Raw genomic sequence first — 15,257 nt, forward strand, 5'->3', positions numbered from 1 at the left:
TTTATTTTCTTTTGTTTTTAAGTTGACATGAATTTAAGCTAAACTAAATTTTTTTTTTTTTCCCAAAAGTAGAGATGGAGTCTCACTGTGTTGCCCAGGCTTGTGTTGAACTCCTGGGCTCAAGAGATCCTTCCACCTCAGCCTTCCAAAGTGTTGGGGTTACAGTTGTGAGCCACTGCACCTTGCCAGATTTTTTTTTTTACCTAAAACTTTTCTATAGTTTTTCATCAAGACTCTGACTATGTGCTAATTACGTAATCACAAAATTATATTTTTAATTATATGAAATAGTTACATGAAAATGTATTTATAAAATATAATTGTACAACTGTTAGTATTTTTTCTTTTATTTACTTGGTCAATAATTTTTATGCCTATTTTTGTTGGGAAGTATTCTTTGGAAAAATTGAAAAATTTAAGTTTTTTCCTATGGAAAAGTAAAATATTTATAGACCTAATTGTTTTTCTGATTGGAACCCAAGAGTTTTGAAGAAATGGTAAACTTCCACAGATACTTGTAGCAGAGTTTCACTTTTGATGTGTTATTTTATTGCAGGTGGAAGTTGCAGCTACATGAGCTGACTAAACTTCCTGCTTTTGTGCGTGTCGTATCAGCAGGAAATCTTCTAAGCCATGTTGGTCATACCATACTGGGCATGAACACAGTTCAACTATACATGAAAGTTCCAGGGAGCAGAACACCAGGTAATTTGTATGAACTAACATACCTTGTTAAAATTGAAAACAAAATCAAAATATGAAACATGCAAAGACAGCCAGGATCTTGTCATTTATAATGAATAAAACTGAAAGAGTTGTTCCTGTTATAATGTTAGACTTTTTAACTGGGCTCAGATTAAGATTTTTCCCCTTTTCATTATCTTTTTTTAGTGTAATAGCCCAGAAACAGTATAACAATTTAATCTGGAAAGGGGTCATTGGAGCACCACTGGGAAATAAGTTCTTTTGGCCTGAAGACTCTCTTGTTAGTCCCATCTGTTGCAGAGAGTGATGGGGTGCAGTGTTTTTTAATTTTTCTTTTAACCCAAGTAACAATAAAAAGTATGTTTTATATGTAACCAAATGCACATGTATGTATACAGCAGCAGTTTTATCGAACAGTATGTTTTCCAGTCTATTCCATTCTGTTTCATTTAAAAACTAAAGTGTAGGTTGCAGTTTTCTAAGTGGATCACAACTCACAGTTTAAAAATAACTTCATGATGTGGAGACATTACTAGACTCATTCTAATAACTAGTCTAGACTTTGCCACTAATTAGGCTTGTCACTTTTGACAAGTTACATTTCTTCTTTAGGTCTTTTTCTTCATTTGTAAAGTGAATTACATTGTTTTTAGACTTAAATTTTCTATCCAATACTGAAGTACTATCTTCTTTGTGCTCCTTTGCATTAACATGAAATTTCACAGGGTGATATTCAAAATATTTAACAGTTGCTACAATCCCAGCACTGATCAGTTAGAAGAGATACTGTTGATAACCAGTTCAACTGTACCAATGTACTGTGGGCTGCAGGTCTCCCTCAGGTGCTTCTCTTTGCTACTTGATGCAGCCATGGTTTGAAAACCAGACTGCTTCCTTCTTTGTTCACATTTTCACTGAGTCATGCTTAAGAATTGTTTGAAAATAGGGCTATGCTTGCTTCTGGGTAAAATGGGTCAGTGGTTCCCCATCCCGGCTGCTGATTTGATTCTCCTGGTCCTTTGTTTCTTTTTCTTTTCTTTTTTTTTTTTTTTTTTTTTTTTGTTAAGAGACAGGGTCTTGGTATGTCACCCAGGCTGGAGTGCAGTGATGTGATCATAGCTCACTGTAATCTTGTTTAACTCCTGGGCTCAAGCAATTCTCCTGCCTCAGCCTCCCAAGTAGCTAGGACTACAAGTGCATGCCACCATGCCTGGCTAATTGTTTCGAGGTTCACATAATGACTTCAAGTTATCCTTCCCTCTGGACCTCCCAAAGTGCTGGGATTATAGGCTTGAGTCACCACACCTGGTAGCTTTTAAAAAAATATGTAATTAATTAATCTCTAGGATTCAGATCCATGCATGTGGGTGGGTGGGTTGGTTTTTAACTGAGGTCCCCAGAGGATTCTAATATACAGCCAGGATTAGAACTATTGGTTATAATTGTTATCCTCAGACCATTAGAAGCCCAGTTCTGTCCTATTTTATCCATAGTCAGGTAAAGTGCAAAGAGTTCTGGAATACATGATGGAAGAACTATATTCTGTTCTGTACTCTATCATTGGACACTGATATAAATGTTGGGCAAAAAACATTATTTTGAGTACCTTGTTATGGGGTAAACGCTGTTCCTGGAGATTAGTTCATAAGGAAAGAAATGGTAATGATATCTATAATAGCTAATATTTATTGTTTACTGTATACAGATGGTCCCTGAGTTGAAATGGTGTAACTTACCACTTTTGGACTTTATGGTGGGTTTATCAGAGTATTAAATGCATTTTGAACTCAAGGTATTTTTCAGCTTACTGTGGGTTTATCAGGATGTAGTCCCATCTGTAAGTCGAGGAACATCTGTATTAGGCAGTTTTATGCATTCATTAGTTTATCAATCTTCAAAACAGCCCAACAATTTATAGAGATTATTATTATCTGTTCTTACATACAGAGAAACTGAGTCAGAATGGTTTACCAACTTGCCCAGGTTCATGTAATGACTAAGCCAAGGAGCCTGGCTCCAGAGCCTAATCTCTTAACCATGATTATACTGCCTATCATAGAAGCTCTTACTGAGTATGTTAGGAGTTGACATAAAAATGCTACAGTGATGAAGAACTAAATACTACTATAGTGTTCTCTGTTGAGCATTTGTAAGGTTTTGTTTCCAAAGACCCATTTTTCTATAAACTTATAGTGTGAAGATTAATTTTTTTCTGTATAAGTACCATGTGCTAACCAATTGCGCCACTGGAGCTCCAATTTTTTTTCTTTTCACATTTCAGGTCATCAAGAAAATAACAACTTCTGTTCAGTTAACATAAATATTGGCCCAGGTGACTGTGAATGGTTTGTTGTTCCTGAAGGTTACTGGGGTGTTCTGAATGACTTCTGTGAAAAGTAGGTTTCCAAAGTAAATTTTCTTAAAACACGTACTAGAAAGCAGTAATTGTAAAGGACAACTTACCAAGCTGGATATCCTAATGGATACATTGCCAGTATTCACTTACCATTCAGCAAAGAATTCATTTTAAATTATTTGATTCCAAAACTTATATTTTGTGAAATTGGAAATACTTTAAGAAAGATGCCATGAAACAACTTCATGCAATAGTAGTACCCATGAATTTAAGAAGATAGAAAAGTTGAGTTATTAGTTAATTTTTAAAATGCATACTTATTCATTTGAAAGGTGTGTTTTCCAAGAAAAATTGTTTTGTTATAAATGGTTTTAGGAAGTAGAAGGAATTCTTTATTGAGCACCTGTACAGGCTGTGAATAACTCAAGCTTGACCATAATACCCTTTGCCATATCATGATATAAATTCTTTTTAAACTGACAACTTTTTCTAGGAAGAAATTTTATAAAATGTATTATTACTTTATTTTTTATTTTTAAATAGAGATGGGGTTTCACCATGTTGCCTAGGCTGCTCTTGAACTCCTGAGCTCAGGCGATCAACCTGCCTGGGCCTCCTACAGTGCTGGATTACAGGCGTGATCCACCACATCAGCCCAGATTTTGTTTTCTCTAGTTGAAAGAATTGGATAGTTCCTTTCCTTAAGATCTCAGAAATAGCTTTTATTTCTGTATCTTGCGTTAAAAAGTACTTTGGAATTTTTTTTTTTTAGTTGGTTTCAATTTGATCATTTGTCTAAATAGAACCTTATTCTTTTTCTTCTTTTCTAGAAAGTACTTTATTATATAAGGACCTGATATTTTCATTTAGTAATAACATTAGAAAATTAGTATAGGATGAAAATGTACATTATATACGCATTTGGTGTTATGCCCCCACCCCAATTAAAGGGGGGAAAAAACCCCACAGGAAACATTTACATATGAGATGACTTTGAAAACTAATTATACACGTATTCCACATTCTAACTTCTTTATGTTTATTTTTCCTTTTTTTGAGTTGGAGTCTTGCCGTGTTGCCCAGGCTGTAGTGCAATGGCACAATCTCAGCTTACTGCAACATCCACCTCCCAGGTTCAAGCAATTCTCCTGCCTCAGCCTCCTGAGTAGCTGGGATTACAGGGGTGTGCCACCATGCCCTGCTAATTTGTGTATTTTTACTAGAGACAAGGTTTCACCATATTGGCCAGGCTGGTCTTGAACTCCTGACCTCGTGATCCACCCACCTTGGCCTCCCAAAGTGCTGGGATTACAGGCGTGAGCCACCACGCCCAGCCCCATACTAACTTCTAATTTCTCACTTTGGTTTAAGAATCTTTGCTTAAATATTTGGATTTAGTAAGAAGTGCATTGTAGTTAAAAAACAAAAAAAGATACTAATCCACAGTTTACTTACATAAAAGCAAGGGATAATTACCTTATATTGTCTTCACTATTCATATACTGGTTTCTTTCAGTGTAAGAAAGCCAAAGATAGGGAGTTTTAAAGCTTCTAATGTACTGATGAAATAACCTGATCTACTTTAATCTGTACTTTTTTTGTGGACCAGCAGTCCAGTAGCAGCAGAGAAAGAACATTGTTATATAGAAAATCTCCATTGTGCTATAGAAAGATTTTTATTTCTTGAACTTTGAGTTAATACTATATTGTTGCAGCTATAATACAGGAATCCTTATTCATTGTTTCTGAGTAGCGACTGGCTATTTTTAGGGTGTAGTTTTTTTTCCTATCTAAATGGAGAGGTGTCTTGGGAAAAAAAAGATAATTAGGATAAGCAGATGACATCCAAAAAGCTTGAGCTTAGGGATAATAAAAATATCAAGTTAGGAGGAAGGGTTAGGTAAATTTAATAACTCAGTTGTGAAAGTAGTACTTGCTTCTTCAGCGTTTCACTGTAATTTTGTTTCACATAAAGATTGTTGCTTTTGATAGTGACTATATACTGTATCTGTAGTTTATTTTATGGCTTTAAGTAATACCTGTCTTGAAATAACCATTCTTTTGAATATATGATTAAAACGATGCATACTTTTTGGTAAGTTTAATTTTTGGGGGGGGTTCTATTTGGGATTACTTGCTTGCTTTTGGATAAAAAGTTTTCTCTAATTTTGTAATGACAATACATGGGTGAAATAAGGCTAAGATTTGTGTTTATAGCCATTTTTTGCTTTATAGGCAACTTTTTCTGGACTGTATCTACTTGGCCTTGTCACACACAATAAGCCCATCCTTATCTCTTAGCAGTTAGGCTACCATTTTCACTCTAGTCTAAACTTTTGAGAGTAGCCTTGCATTTTTCAAGAGAGAAAAAGAGAGACTAAGGTTCTTTCTAGATCATAGTTTGGCAATTTATTTTCCATAAAGGACCAGATAATATTTTCGGCTTTGCAGATCATACGCTGTCTGTCACAACTGTGTCATTGTAACAGGCACAGTCAGAGATAGTACGTAAGTGAATGGACATAGCTGTATTCTAATAAGTTTTATTTATAGAAACAGGCAGTGGTTTGAATTTGGCTCATGAACCATAGTTTGCCAACCCTTGATCTAGATAAAAAATTAAATTTAAACCAGTAAAAACAATTGTATACTTTCTCATGTGCTATAGCACAAGATAAATAAAGTAAGATTATTTCTTAGATCTTACGGAAAGGAACATTTTTACTGTGTAAGTTTTTCTTTCCCCAAAATATGAAATTTGAAGTAGTTAATTCAATTTTATAAAGTTCTTTTATGGGAAAAGTGACTATGTGGTTTAAAAAGTACTTCGTATCATGATGGAGAATAAGAAGCCAGATATTAAAATAAAAGCTTAATAATATGATCTATGGAATGTTTCCAAAGTATATTGGTAGTAGTGGTCATGATTATTTGTGCACGTGCAAGATTGTTTGTTTTTGATAGTTGTTTTGAACTGCGTAGTTTTAATCAGCTAATCATCAAAACTATGTGGAGTCTGACATCCAGTCTCCTTTTCCTCAGAAATTAAGGGAAGTTCCTGGTACTTGTATTGCCACAGTGTTCCTGTTTATGGATTTAAATGACTTGATGTCAACTCTACCTTCCATTTACCTTTTAGGGGTTTCTAGGTGCTCCAGGCAGAAGGCTTCAGTCAAAAATAGTCTTTGTTGATATGAAATTAAAAATTAACTTATGTGTTACTTGAAAGTAGCTTTGGATTTCATTTGGATCTTTGAAAAATCAATTTAAGATAGTAATACTGGACCGGTTCACTTACTACAGGTATTATAATGCCTGTAATCCCAGCACTTTGGGAGGCCAAAGCAGGCGGATCTCCTGAGGTCAGGAGTTCGAGACCAGCTTGGCCAACCTGGTGAAACCCCGTCTCTACTGAAAATACAAAATTAGCCAGGCGTGGTGGCAGGTGCCTGTAATCCCAGTTACTCCGGAGGCTGAGGCAGGAGAATTGCTTGAGCCCGGGAGGCAGAACTTACAGTGAGCCTAGATGGAGCCACTGGACTCCCACCCAAGCAACAGAGCAAGACTTGGTCTCAAAAAAAAAAAAAAAAAAAAAAAAATGCTAACACTGATCTTTAGTAATTTAGTACTCAACCATAATTACACACTCTTTATATACATACAGCAGATCTTTTTGGACAAGCAATTACGTTTCAATAAAATGAACAAGTGTTCATTAAAAAAAATTTTGATGTTTTCTTCCAGTCTTACTAGGAGCTTCTTAATATAGTTGATCCATTTACATTATTTTTTTCTTATTTCAGAAATAATTTGAATTTCCTAATGGGTTCTTGGTGGCCCAACCTTGAAGATCTTTATGAAGCAAATGTTCCAGTGTATAGGTTTATTCAGCGACCTGGAGATTTGGTCTGGATAAATGCAGGCACTGTTCATTGGGTTCAGGCTATTGGCTGGTGCAACAACATTGCTTGGAATGTTGGTCCACTTACAGGTATTATAAAGAATATGCTTAAAAAAAGTTAATTTATAAAGGATTATATCCAATAGGTCTGTTCCTTTTTTCTTGAAATATAACTTACTAAAAGTTGTAAGAAGAATGTCTCCTTGCATAGAATTGCAATTTGTAGTACAATAAATTAAATTCAAGTTAACAAATGGAAATCTAAGAGCGTAGATATTAGCAAAAAACAGGTTTATGGCTTTAATATACATGAAGGGTATAATAATAATTTTTAGAGTGCTTGGTTTTATTTTATTTAAAAAAAAAACCCTTATGAGAGAAAACAAAGTAGAAAATTTATTCTTTCACATTAAAAAAAATCTAGTATTTCATATGAATAGATCTGTAATGTCAAAATCTGTTTGAATTACGTCTGCCTTCAGGCAGTACTCACTTAAGGTTAAGAATGTGGAGTTTAGAGCCAAAAAGACCTGGATTAGGACCAGGATCTGGCTCTTGTAACTTTGGGCAAGTTATTTAACCTCTCTGGTCCTCGATTTCTTCATCTGTATAATGGAAGTAATGAAATTAATAAGGTGATGGTGAAGAGTAAATGAGATAATGGGTAAAAATAAAAACACAATGCTTGGCATATAGTCATAGGAAGTGCTCTTTATATGATTGCTAATATTACTACTGTAATTATCATAAAGCATAATTATTTTTATAGTGTTTTGAGGTTTTTCAGAATTGATGTTGAAGATATCACCTGAGCAGGTGATAATGGTTATCTTCATATCTTTTGGTACTTTGGGTTGCTTTATAACTGTTTTTTTTTTCCTAGCCTGCCAGTATAAATTGGCAGTGGAACGGTACGAATGGAACAAATTGCAAAGTGTGAAGTCAATAGTACCCATGGTTCATCTTTCCTGGAATATGGCACGAAATATCAAGGTCTCAGATCCAAAGCTTTTTGAAATGATTAAGTAAGTCTTTTCTAAAACTGCTGTAGTCCCTCTCTTTTTGGGGAGTGTTAACTATTAAGGTTTTTTTCTCCCTTAGAATTATGTTGACATCAAAGCAAAGTGGTCCAGAAGTCTAGCAGAATGTAATATGAGAATCCACATGTTAAAAACATTTTTCCCTTGCAACTAGCCCACTATGGTACAGAAAGGAAAAAAAGACACATATGATTATAAATCAGTAGAGTCACAAACCTGTGCTTCTTTCCCATTTCCCTCTGAACCACCTGATATCCCAGGATAACTTTAGTTTTAATATTGAAAATCTACCGTTAGTAACTTGAGGGGAAAATGGCATCACAGAATATTTGTTGTCACAGACAAATTAGCAGTTAATATAGGGATTTGACTAAAATGCTAATTTTTAAATTTTTAATTAAATCATCTATCTTTTAAAGTGTCTCTTTTCTGAGCTACTTAAAAAAATTTAGGGGCCGGGCGTGGTGGCTCAAGCCTGTAATCCCAGCACTTTGGGAGGCTGAGACGAGCGGATCACGAGGTCAGGAGATCGAGACCATCCTGGCTAACATGGTGAAACCCCGTCTCCACTAAAAAATACAAAAAACTAGCCGGGCAAGGTGGCAGGAGAAGGGCGTAAACCCGGGAGGCGGAGCTTGCAGTGAGCTGAGATCTGGCCACTGCACTCCAGCCTGGGCGACAGAGTGAGACTCCGTCTCAAAAAAAAAAAAAAAAAATTTAGTATAAGTTATGTAAATTCTTATCTAGGACCCTAGTTTGAATACCAGTAAGCTTCACATTTGTTTTCACAGTTTCTATCTTAGCCATTTTGTAAATCTATTTAGAGGTACTATTTTCAAACAGTGCTATATAGCAGTGTTTCCCTAAACTATGTTTTCCTCTACTAGCTCTGTCCCCAAAAGATGGGCAATTCTGGCTATGGAAATATGGGAAATGATAGAGTAAAGTTCAGCAAGTGGACAAGTCCTTTATTTTTATTTATTTTTTGTAAAATATTTTAGATACTGTACATGTTAATGTAATTTGTGAATGAGGGAGAAGAATTACAGTGTACAGTATTCCCCAAACTTATTTGACCAGTATCTTTTGAAGAATTAGTTTTCTCAAAAGCTCATTTTGGAATACACTGCTTTATATTCATTGATTAAATAAGTTTGTCTTAGTCTTTGTTAAAACAGTGTTTACATTAAATATTTCTCCTGCAGATAATTTGGTCAGCATGTGTTGTTTTCAAAATGCTGTCTTTTGAAAGTAATCCTGGTTTGTTAAAATGATTTCAAATCTAGATCCAAACTTTTATTTAAACAAAAGTTGTGTGGCCAAGGCAACATGCTTATGAATTATTTTATGACAGTCTTTTCTCAGTTGCACCATTTTATCTAGTTATAGGTAAAAGGGTAGGGGAGACAAAAAGGACCAAAACCCAAATTACAGCAAGTAATATACAAATTCTTTAGAACATTGGATCTTGCGTACCATACTTTCCATAAATATAATTTATAGTGGGGCGGGGAATTGTCTCTCCATTTATCCTGTTATACGTCAGAATGGTACTTTTCCCTGAATAGCAAGTTCAGTGTTATTTTTTGAAACAAAAGTGACGTAAAGTCACTAAAGGTGTTTAGTAAGTTGGAGGTAGTCATAAACTAGATGCTAAGTCAGATCACTTAAAAGTAGTTCAATATAGAAGCCATTTATCTAACAGCTATATAGACTGAAAGTAACTCATTACATTATGAGTAGATTAGGATTTTATAATTGGAAAGGATTTTAAGGTCACTTAATCAGCTCCTACTTAATATAGTAATCTTATCTATATTCATAATTTGTGATCATCCAGTGACTTAAACATTATTTTCACCTCACTATAATTCTTGCAAGTTGTTTACAGAATAACCTAAAGTCTACCTGTCATTTGGTCCCGATTTCCTGAGTATATTTAGGATTTATGCAGAATAAATCCCATTCAACAAATGTTTGAAAACTAACTCTATGCCAGACACTGTTCTAGGCACTGATAATAGACATACCAATGTTTAAGATGAAATTCCTGTTCTCTGGAGACTTAAATTCTAGTAGGACAAGAAAGAAACCCCCAGTATAATTTATTTATATGAATAAGATAAAATACAGTAATATTTGGGAGGAGGGAAGGTCAGAGTGCTTCTTTTGCTTAACGGGTCTGAGAATGTGAGTTTTCTGCTTAGCCCTGAATAATGAGGTGAAATCAACTGCACAGAGATCTATGGGTAGAACCTTTCATATACAGAGAACAGATGAAGGCTAAATTGGGAATAACTTTGGCATGTTTATGGGACAAAAAGGTCAGGGTGACTATAGCTGAATGAGAGGAAGAGTGATGGCGATAAACTTAACTAAGCAAGCAGGAACGAGATCGTACATGGGCTTTCTGGACATGGTAAGAAGTTTGTATATTAATTATAGGTGTTACAGCTTGCCATCGAGGATTTTAAGCAGGAAACGAATAGGTTTCACTTTAAATTTAGAAAACGGATCTAGTGGCTGGGCGCAGTGGCTCATGCCTATAATCCTAGCACTTTGGGAGGCTGAGGTAAGCCAGATCACTTGAGTTCGGGAGTTTTACCAGCCTGGCCAACTTGGTGAAACCCCGTCTCTACTAAAAATACAAAAATTAGCCAGGCATGGTGACGGGTGCCTGTAATCCCAGCTACTCTGGAGGCTGAGGCAGCGGGGGTGGTGGGGCGCTCCACTTCACTCCAGTCTGGGTGAAAGAGCGAGACTTGTCTCAAGAAAAAAAAAGAAAAAAAGAAAATGGATCTAGTTGCTTTGTGTGGAATGGGTTCCAAGGGGTAAGCTTAGAAGTAGGGAGGACAAATTAGGAGGCAATTGTAACAGTACAGACCAACCTGGACAGAGATTTCCCTGTAAAAATAGAGAGAGGGGTCAAACTAGGGAGTCTTGTGGAGCTAAAGCTCATAGAACCTGCTCATAAATTAGGTGGTTGGGTGAGAGGGAGAAAGTAACCAAGGAAAACTTATCCATAGTCTTCTTGTTGTCTGATTGTCATTAATTTAAACATTAGTCACCTCTGTCATCTTTTCCATTCCCTACCCCACCCTCAATATTCTTGTTATCCTTTGAGACTCCTTCCAGTTTATCATTGTTCCTCTCAATACTTAAAATGTTGAGGTCAGACATACAAAATTTGGGTGTTTTTCCACTTATAATTTATAGTGATACTGTTTATTTCTTTTTTTTTTTTTAACCTAGATGCACTTACATTCTTATCTATACTCCATTTTGCCCTATACTACAAAATGTCTAATCATTTAAATCTTGATTGTATTCCTCGTGATATTAACAGTTCTCCTCCCAGCTTGAGTACCTATTGACGCATCAGTTGAAAATGTTAACCACAAGTCTAGACCCCTAGGCCTTGCTTTATAAGCCTCCCTTTTTGAAATAATTGTCATTGAGCCATTGCCAAAAATGTACTTTTCAGCAGCCAACGTGGCTCCCTTTCTTTGATTTAATGAGTCTTTGCTTATTGTATACAAGGCTCTAGGCTAGGCTCTTAGGGTTTATAAATACATGGTATAGGTCCTTTCTTAGTGCAATTAAATAAAATAGATTGAAAGAAATTTGGTGATAGATCCACTGATGTTTCCAGCCCAAGGAGTCAGAGAGGTTTTTTTTAAAAAACTGTGTATTCTGGGGAAGAATGTATTTTGTGTGATGGGTGAAAATGAGGAGGCAGGGAGAAGAGAAAGGAATAGCACTTAAGCCAGCTTAAAACCAGACTCTTGCACCATCAGAAAGATGCCCCAGTTCATCCATAAAATAGCCTACATAGCATATCTCCTTAAGTCCAGCACAGTTAAATGTTTTCGTCCAGTGAAGGAGTAAATCCCTTTTCTTCACTTGAGCTCCAGGCAAATAGTTGGCTTATGTAGAGAGGCCATGTTGTATGAATAACTCTAGTCTTCAACCACTAAAGTCATGCTCAACATGGTAATTCTGAAAGGCTCAGAGGAACTCTGGAGAAGAATAGCAAATGTATACTCCAACTCATGTTCTCTTCCTCCTGTTGTCATTCTCTCCCCTATACCGCTCTTTTTTGCCCTCCCTCCTGATTACCCTCCCTGCTGTGCATTTGCGTGAGCTTAAATGTATATACGATACTACTGCTATATGTTTATTGACAATAATTGGTGGTATGTTTTGGCTTGAGCGCAATGTGTGATGAGTAGTAGAGTAAGATATAGTTGTAAAAGTTGGTTAGAAGCCGATTATGCTTTGTGTACTAAACTTAAGACTTTCTTCTGTTGGAGAGCTCTTGGTGGGTTTTTAATTAATATGATCTAATTTAGGTTTCATAAAGGTGTTTCTAGCTATTAAATAGAGCAAACTTTTGGATAGTAAGAGAAAGGAGTGAATCAGAGATTCTTTGGCTTTTAAGTCTGGATACTTAGATGGTTTAGTAATATTGCTAGTTAATAAATCGGGCTTAGCACTTAGCCAAGCACTGAGCAAAGTGCTTCCCAGACTGTACTCACTTATTTCTCACAGCATCCCAAGGTCATTCAATTGACTAGAGGTAGAGCCAAGATTTAAACCCCTATCTGTCTGTGAAAGTGCTTGAGTGAATTTATGGCACATGACTTCATTTGGGGACAAGTTTGGGGAGCCAGTTAAAGAGTTGGATAGAGCTATTTAGAAGAAGCTGACTAGGGAGTCATCTACCTAGGAATTTGTGACTGTCTTGAGAGGAAAAGGAAAGAAAAAGTTGGGGGTAGCACTTTGTGGGGGATATGCCTGTTTAAGAAAAAGAAATAGGTGAGCTAGATAACAGGAGAGCATGGAGACTGAATTGTTGCAGAAATAGAGAAGGAGGTCTTTTTCCACAAGCACAGTTTTGCCGTGTAATTGTTATATCCACATCATTGCTCTGGTCTTCAAATCTAGTAGTTCCTGCCAAAAAATGAAGTGGTGTTGGTTTTTTCTGGTTTGTGAGCTGTGCCAGTTCTTAATAAATGGTTCTCCCTTGCCATTCCTTCCCTCTGCTTTGAGTTATTTTCTTCATCTCCTGTTCACTCTGCCACCCACAGCAGTTTGGCTTTCTACCCTTGGTAAGCCCAACACTTCTCTTGTTGAGGTCACCAGTGACCAACTGTTGTATATCTGCAAAGGCACTAATGTACACTTTCTTCAGAAATCTACCTTTTTAAGCCTGGCATGTGAATGCCTCAAATCTGATTCCCACTTGCCTTGTCAGCCATTTCTCCCACTGCTGCCTTTAAATGTGTGCTTGAATTGTTTTCTATTTATTAATATTTTTACCACTCCATTTGCTATTTTAAACCATCTTTAATATGAACTACAATTTTTACATCTCCCCCTTTTTTTCCTTTGAATCATCTTTTAATAAAGCATTAATTCTGTATATGTTGAGCATACGAATTATAGGCTATATTAAAAGAAAAAATATCAGCTAAATGTAAGAAATGAAATGGAGAATATATACAAACATAGTCTTCTTCCTTAACTCTCCCCCTGAATTGTTATTTTTAATTCTTAAATACTATGATTCTACAGTGTGTAATTTTTAGGCTTTCATAGTTAAGTGGTAAGCCCGCTCAACCAAAAAGAATGTAAGCAAAATTCTCCTTGTGCCTTCTCATCTGCTCGCTCCCTCAGCTCTACCCAGTTCTTTTTATTCAGTAAATGTTTATTGTGGACTGCATTGTTACCCAGGTTTGTGCTAGGTGAAAGGGATTTGATCACTTCTCAGACTGCTCAAAGTGAATTGAGAAACCGTCAAACCATTAAAACATTTGATCTTTAATGATAGAGATATTGGTAAGAAACCATGGTGGGGCAGCATAGAGGAAGGCTCTTCTGAAAGAGTGGAAGGTTCAGTAAAGGCTTCACTGGAAGTACTACAGCTTCACAGTCTCTTATTGTAAATCCTTTAGGCCAGATGTGTTTTGGAGCTAAGCAAAACCACAATGAGATACCATCTCACACCAGTCAGAATTACTATTCTTAAAAAGTTAAAAAATAACAGGTGCTGGCAAGGATGTGGAGAAAAAGGAACACTTACACTGTTGGTGGGATTGTAAATTAGTTCAACCATTGTGGAAAGCAGTGTGGTGATTCCTCAAAGAGCCAAAAGCAGAACTACCATTCAACTCAGCAATCCCATTACTGAGTATATAACCAAAGGAATATAAATTATTCTGTCATAAAGACACATGCACACATCTATTAATTGCAGCACTATTCACAATAGCAAAGACATGGAATCAACCTAAATGCTCATCAGTGGTAGACTGCATAAAGAAAATGTGGTATGTAAATGGGAGCTAACTTATGAGGCCACATGGACGCATAGAGGGGAACAGCAGACACTAGGACCAGTTGGAGTGTGGAGGGTGGGAGGAGAGAAAGGAAAAATAACTAATGGATACTAGACTTAATACCTGTGTGACGAAATAATCTGTACAACAAACCCCCATGACACAAGCTTACCTATAACAGACCACGTGTACCCCTGAACTTAAAAGTTTAAAAGAAAATAATGTTTTTTAGATTTAGAAAAGGTTATTGAGTACATTTATAATATATTGTACCTTCCCAGCGGGTCTGTTGCAGTATCCTGGGATCAAACATATTAATATTTCAGCAATAAAACATAGAAATAGTCACTCTAATGAGCTCAGTGAATACTATAAGTAGCCCCAGGTCAAATTTCAGCGCCACTTGAGTTTATGCAAGATTTATGAAAATTTTGTGGGATTATAATAAGGGATTATGAACCTGTATTTGCACTGGGTTATTTAATAATGGGAAATGGTGTTTTCTTCTGTTGTCACCTCCTGACTCCTCATTATCATTTTGAGAATGAATCGCCTGTAGTTCTTTAAGCAAGTCAAGATCACTCTTGCTTTTTCTCTGCACTTTTCCATTCAAGTCTGGTCTTTAAGGACCCTGTGATTCCATAAAGTTCTGTTTATCTGAGTAAGTCATTTAGTAAATCTCTTTGAATTTCTACAACCTAGCCATTTTGCTAAAATACATTAATCATATTCTGCTTCACATTCTTCCAGATGTTTCCTGTGTTGACGTGAGTCCAAAGAATATATATTATCTTGATTACTTCTTTCATTTGATAATGTAGTGAACTCGACTTAAAAGTTCACAGCCTAACTCCGTAGGAAAATTTAAGTGGCAGCTCAGTGCATAACTTTCTCTTTTGACTTCATTTAACTGT

At 36.0% G+C, this 15,257-nt stretch overlaps 1 protein-coding gene across 34 annotated transcripts in view; it reads left to right on the forward strand.

Annotated features, from left to right (window-relative positions):
* The window catches only part of KDM6A (lysine demethylase 6A), a 236,173-nt gene that overhangs the window by 207,403 nt on the left and 13,513 nt on the right, over window positions 1-15,257 (forward strand). For 28 of the 34 annotated variants that reach the window (XM_045383349.2, XM_005593364.4, XM_045383350.2 and 25 more), the window contains 4 exons: window positions 557-705; window positions 2,987-3,101; window positions 6,865-7,052; window positions 7,846-7,987. In XM_045383349.2, the coding sequence (XP_045239284.1) occupies window positions 557-705; window positions 2,987-3,101; window positions 6,865-7,052; window positions 7,846-7,987 (594 nt within the window). Of the gene's footprint in view, window positions 1-556; window positions 706-2,986; window positions 4,195-6,543; window positions 6,747-6,864; window positions 7,053-7,845; window positions 7,988-15,257 lie in introns of those variants that run through there. The other 6 variants (XR_012429950.1, XR_012429952.1, XR_012429951.1 and 3 more) reach the window with 2 other exon arrangements.

The sequence above is a fragment of the Macaca fascicularis genome, chromosome X, assembly GCF_037993035.2.
Source record: "Macaca fascicularis isolate 582-1 chromosome X, T2T-MFA8v1.1".
Classification (NCBI taxonomy): Eukaryota; Metazoa; Chordata; class Mammalia; order Primates; family Cercopithecidae; genus Macaca; species Macaca fascicularis.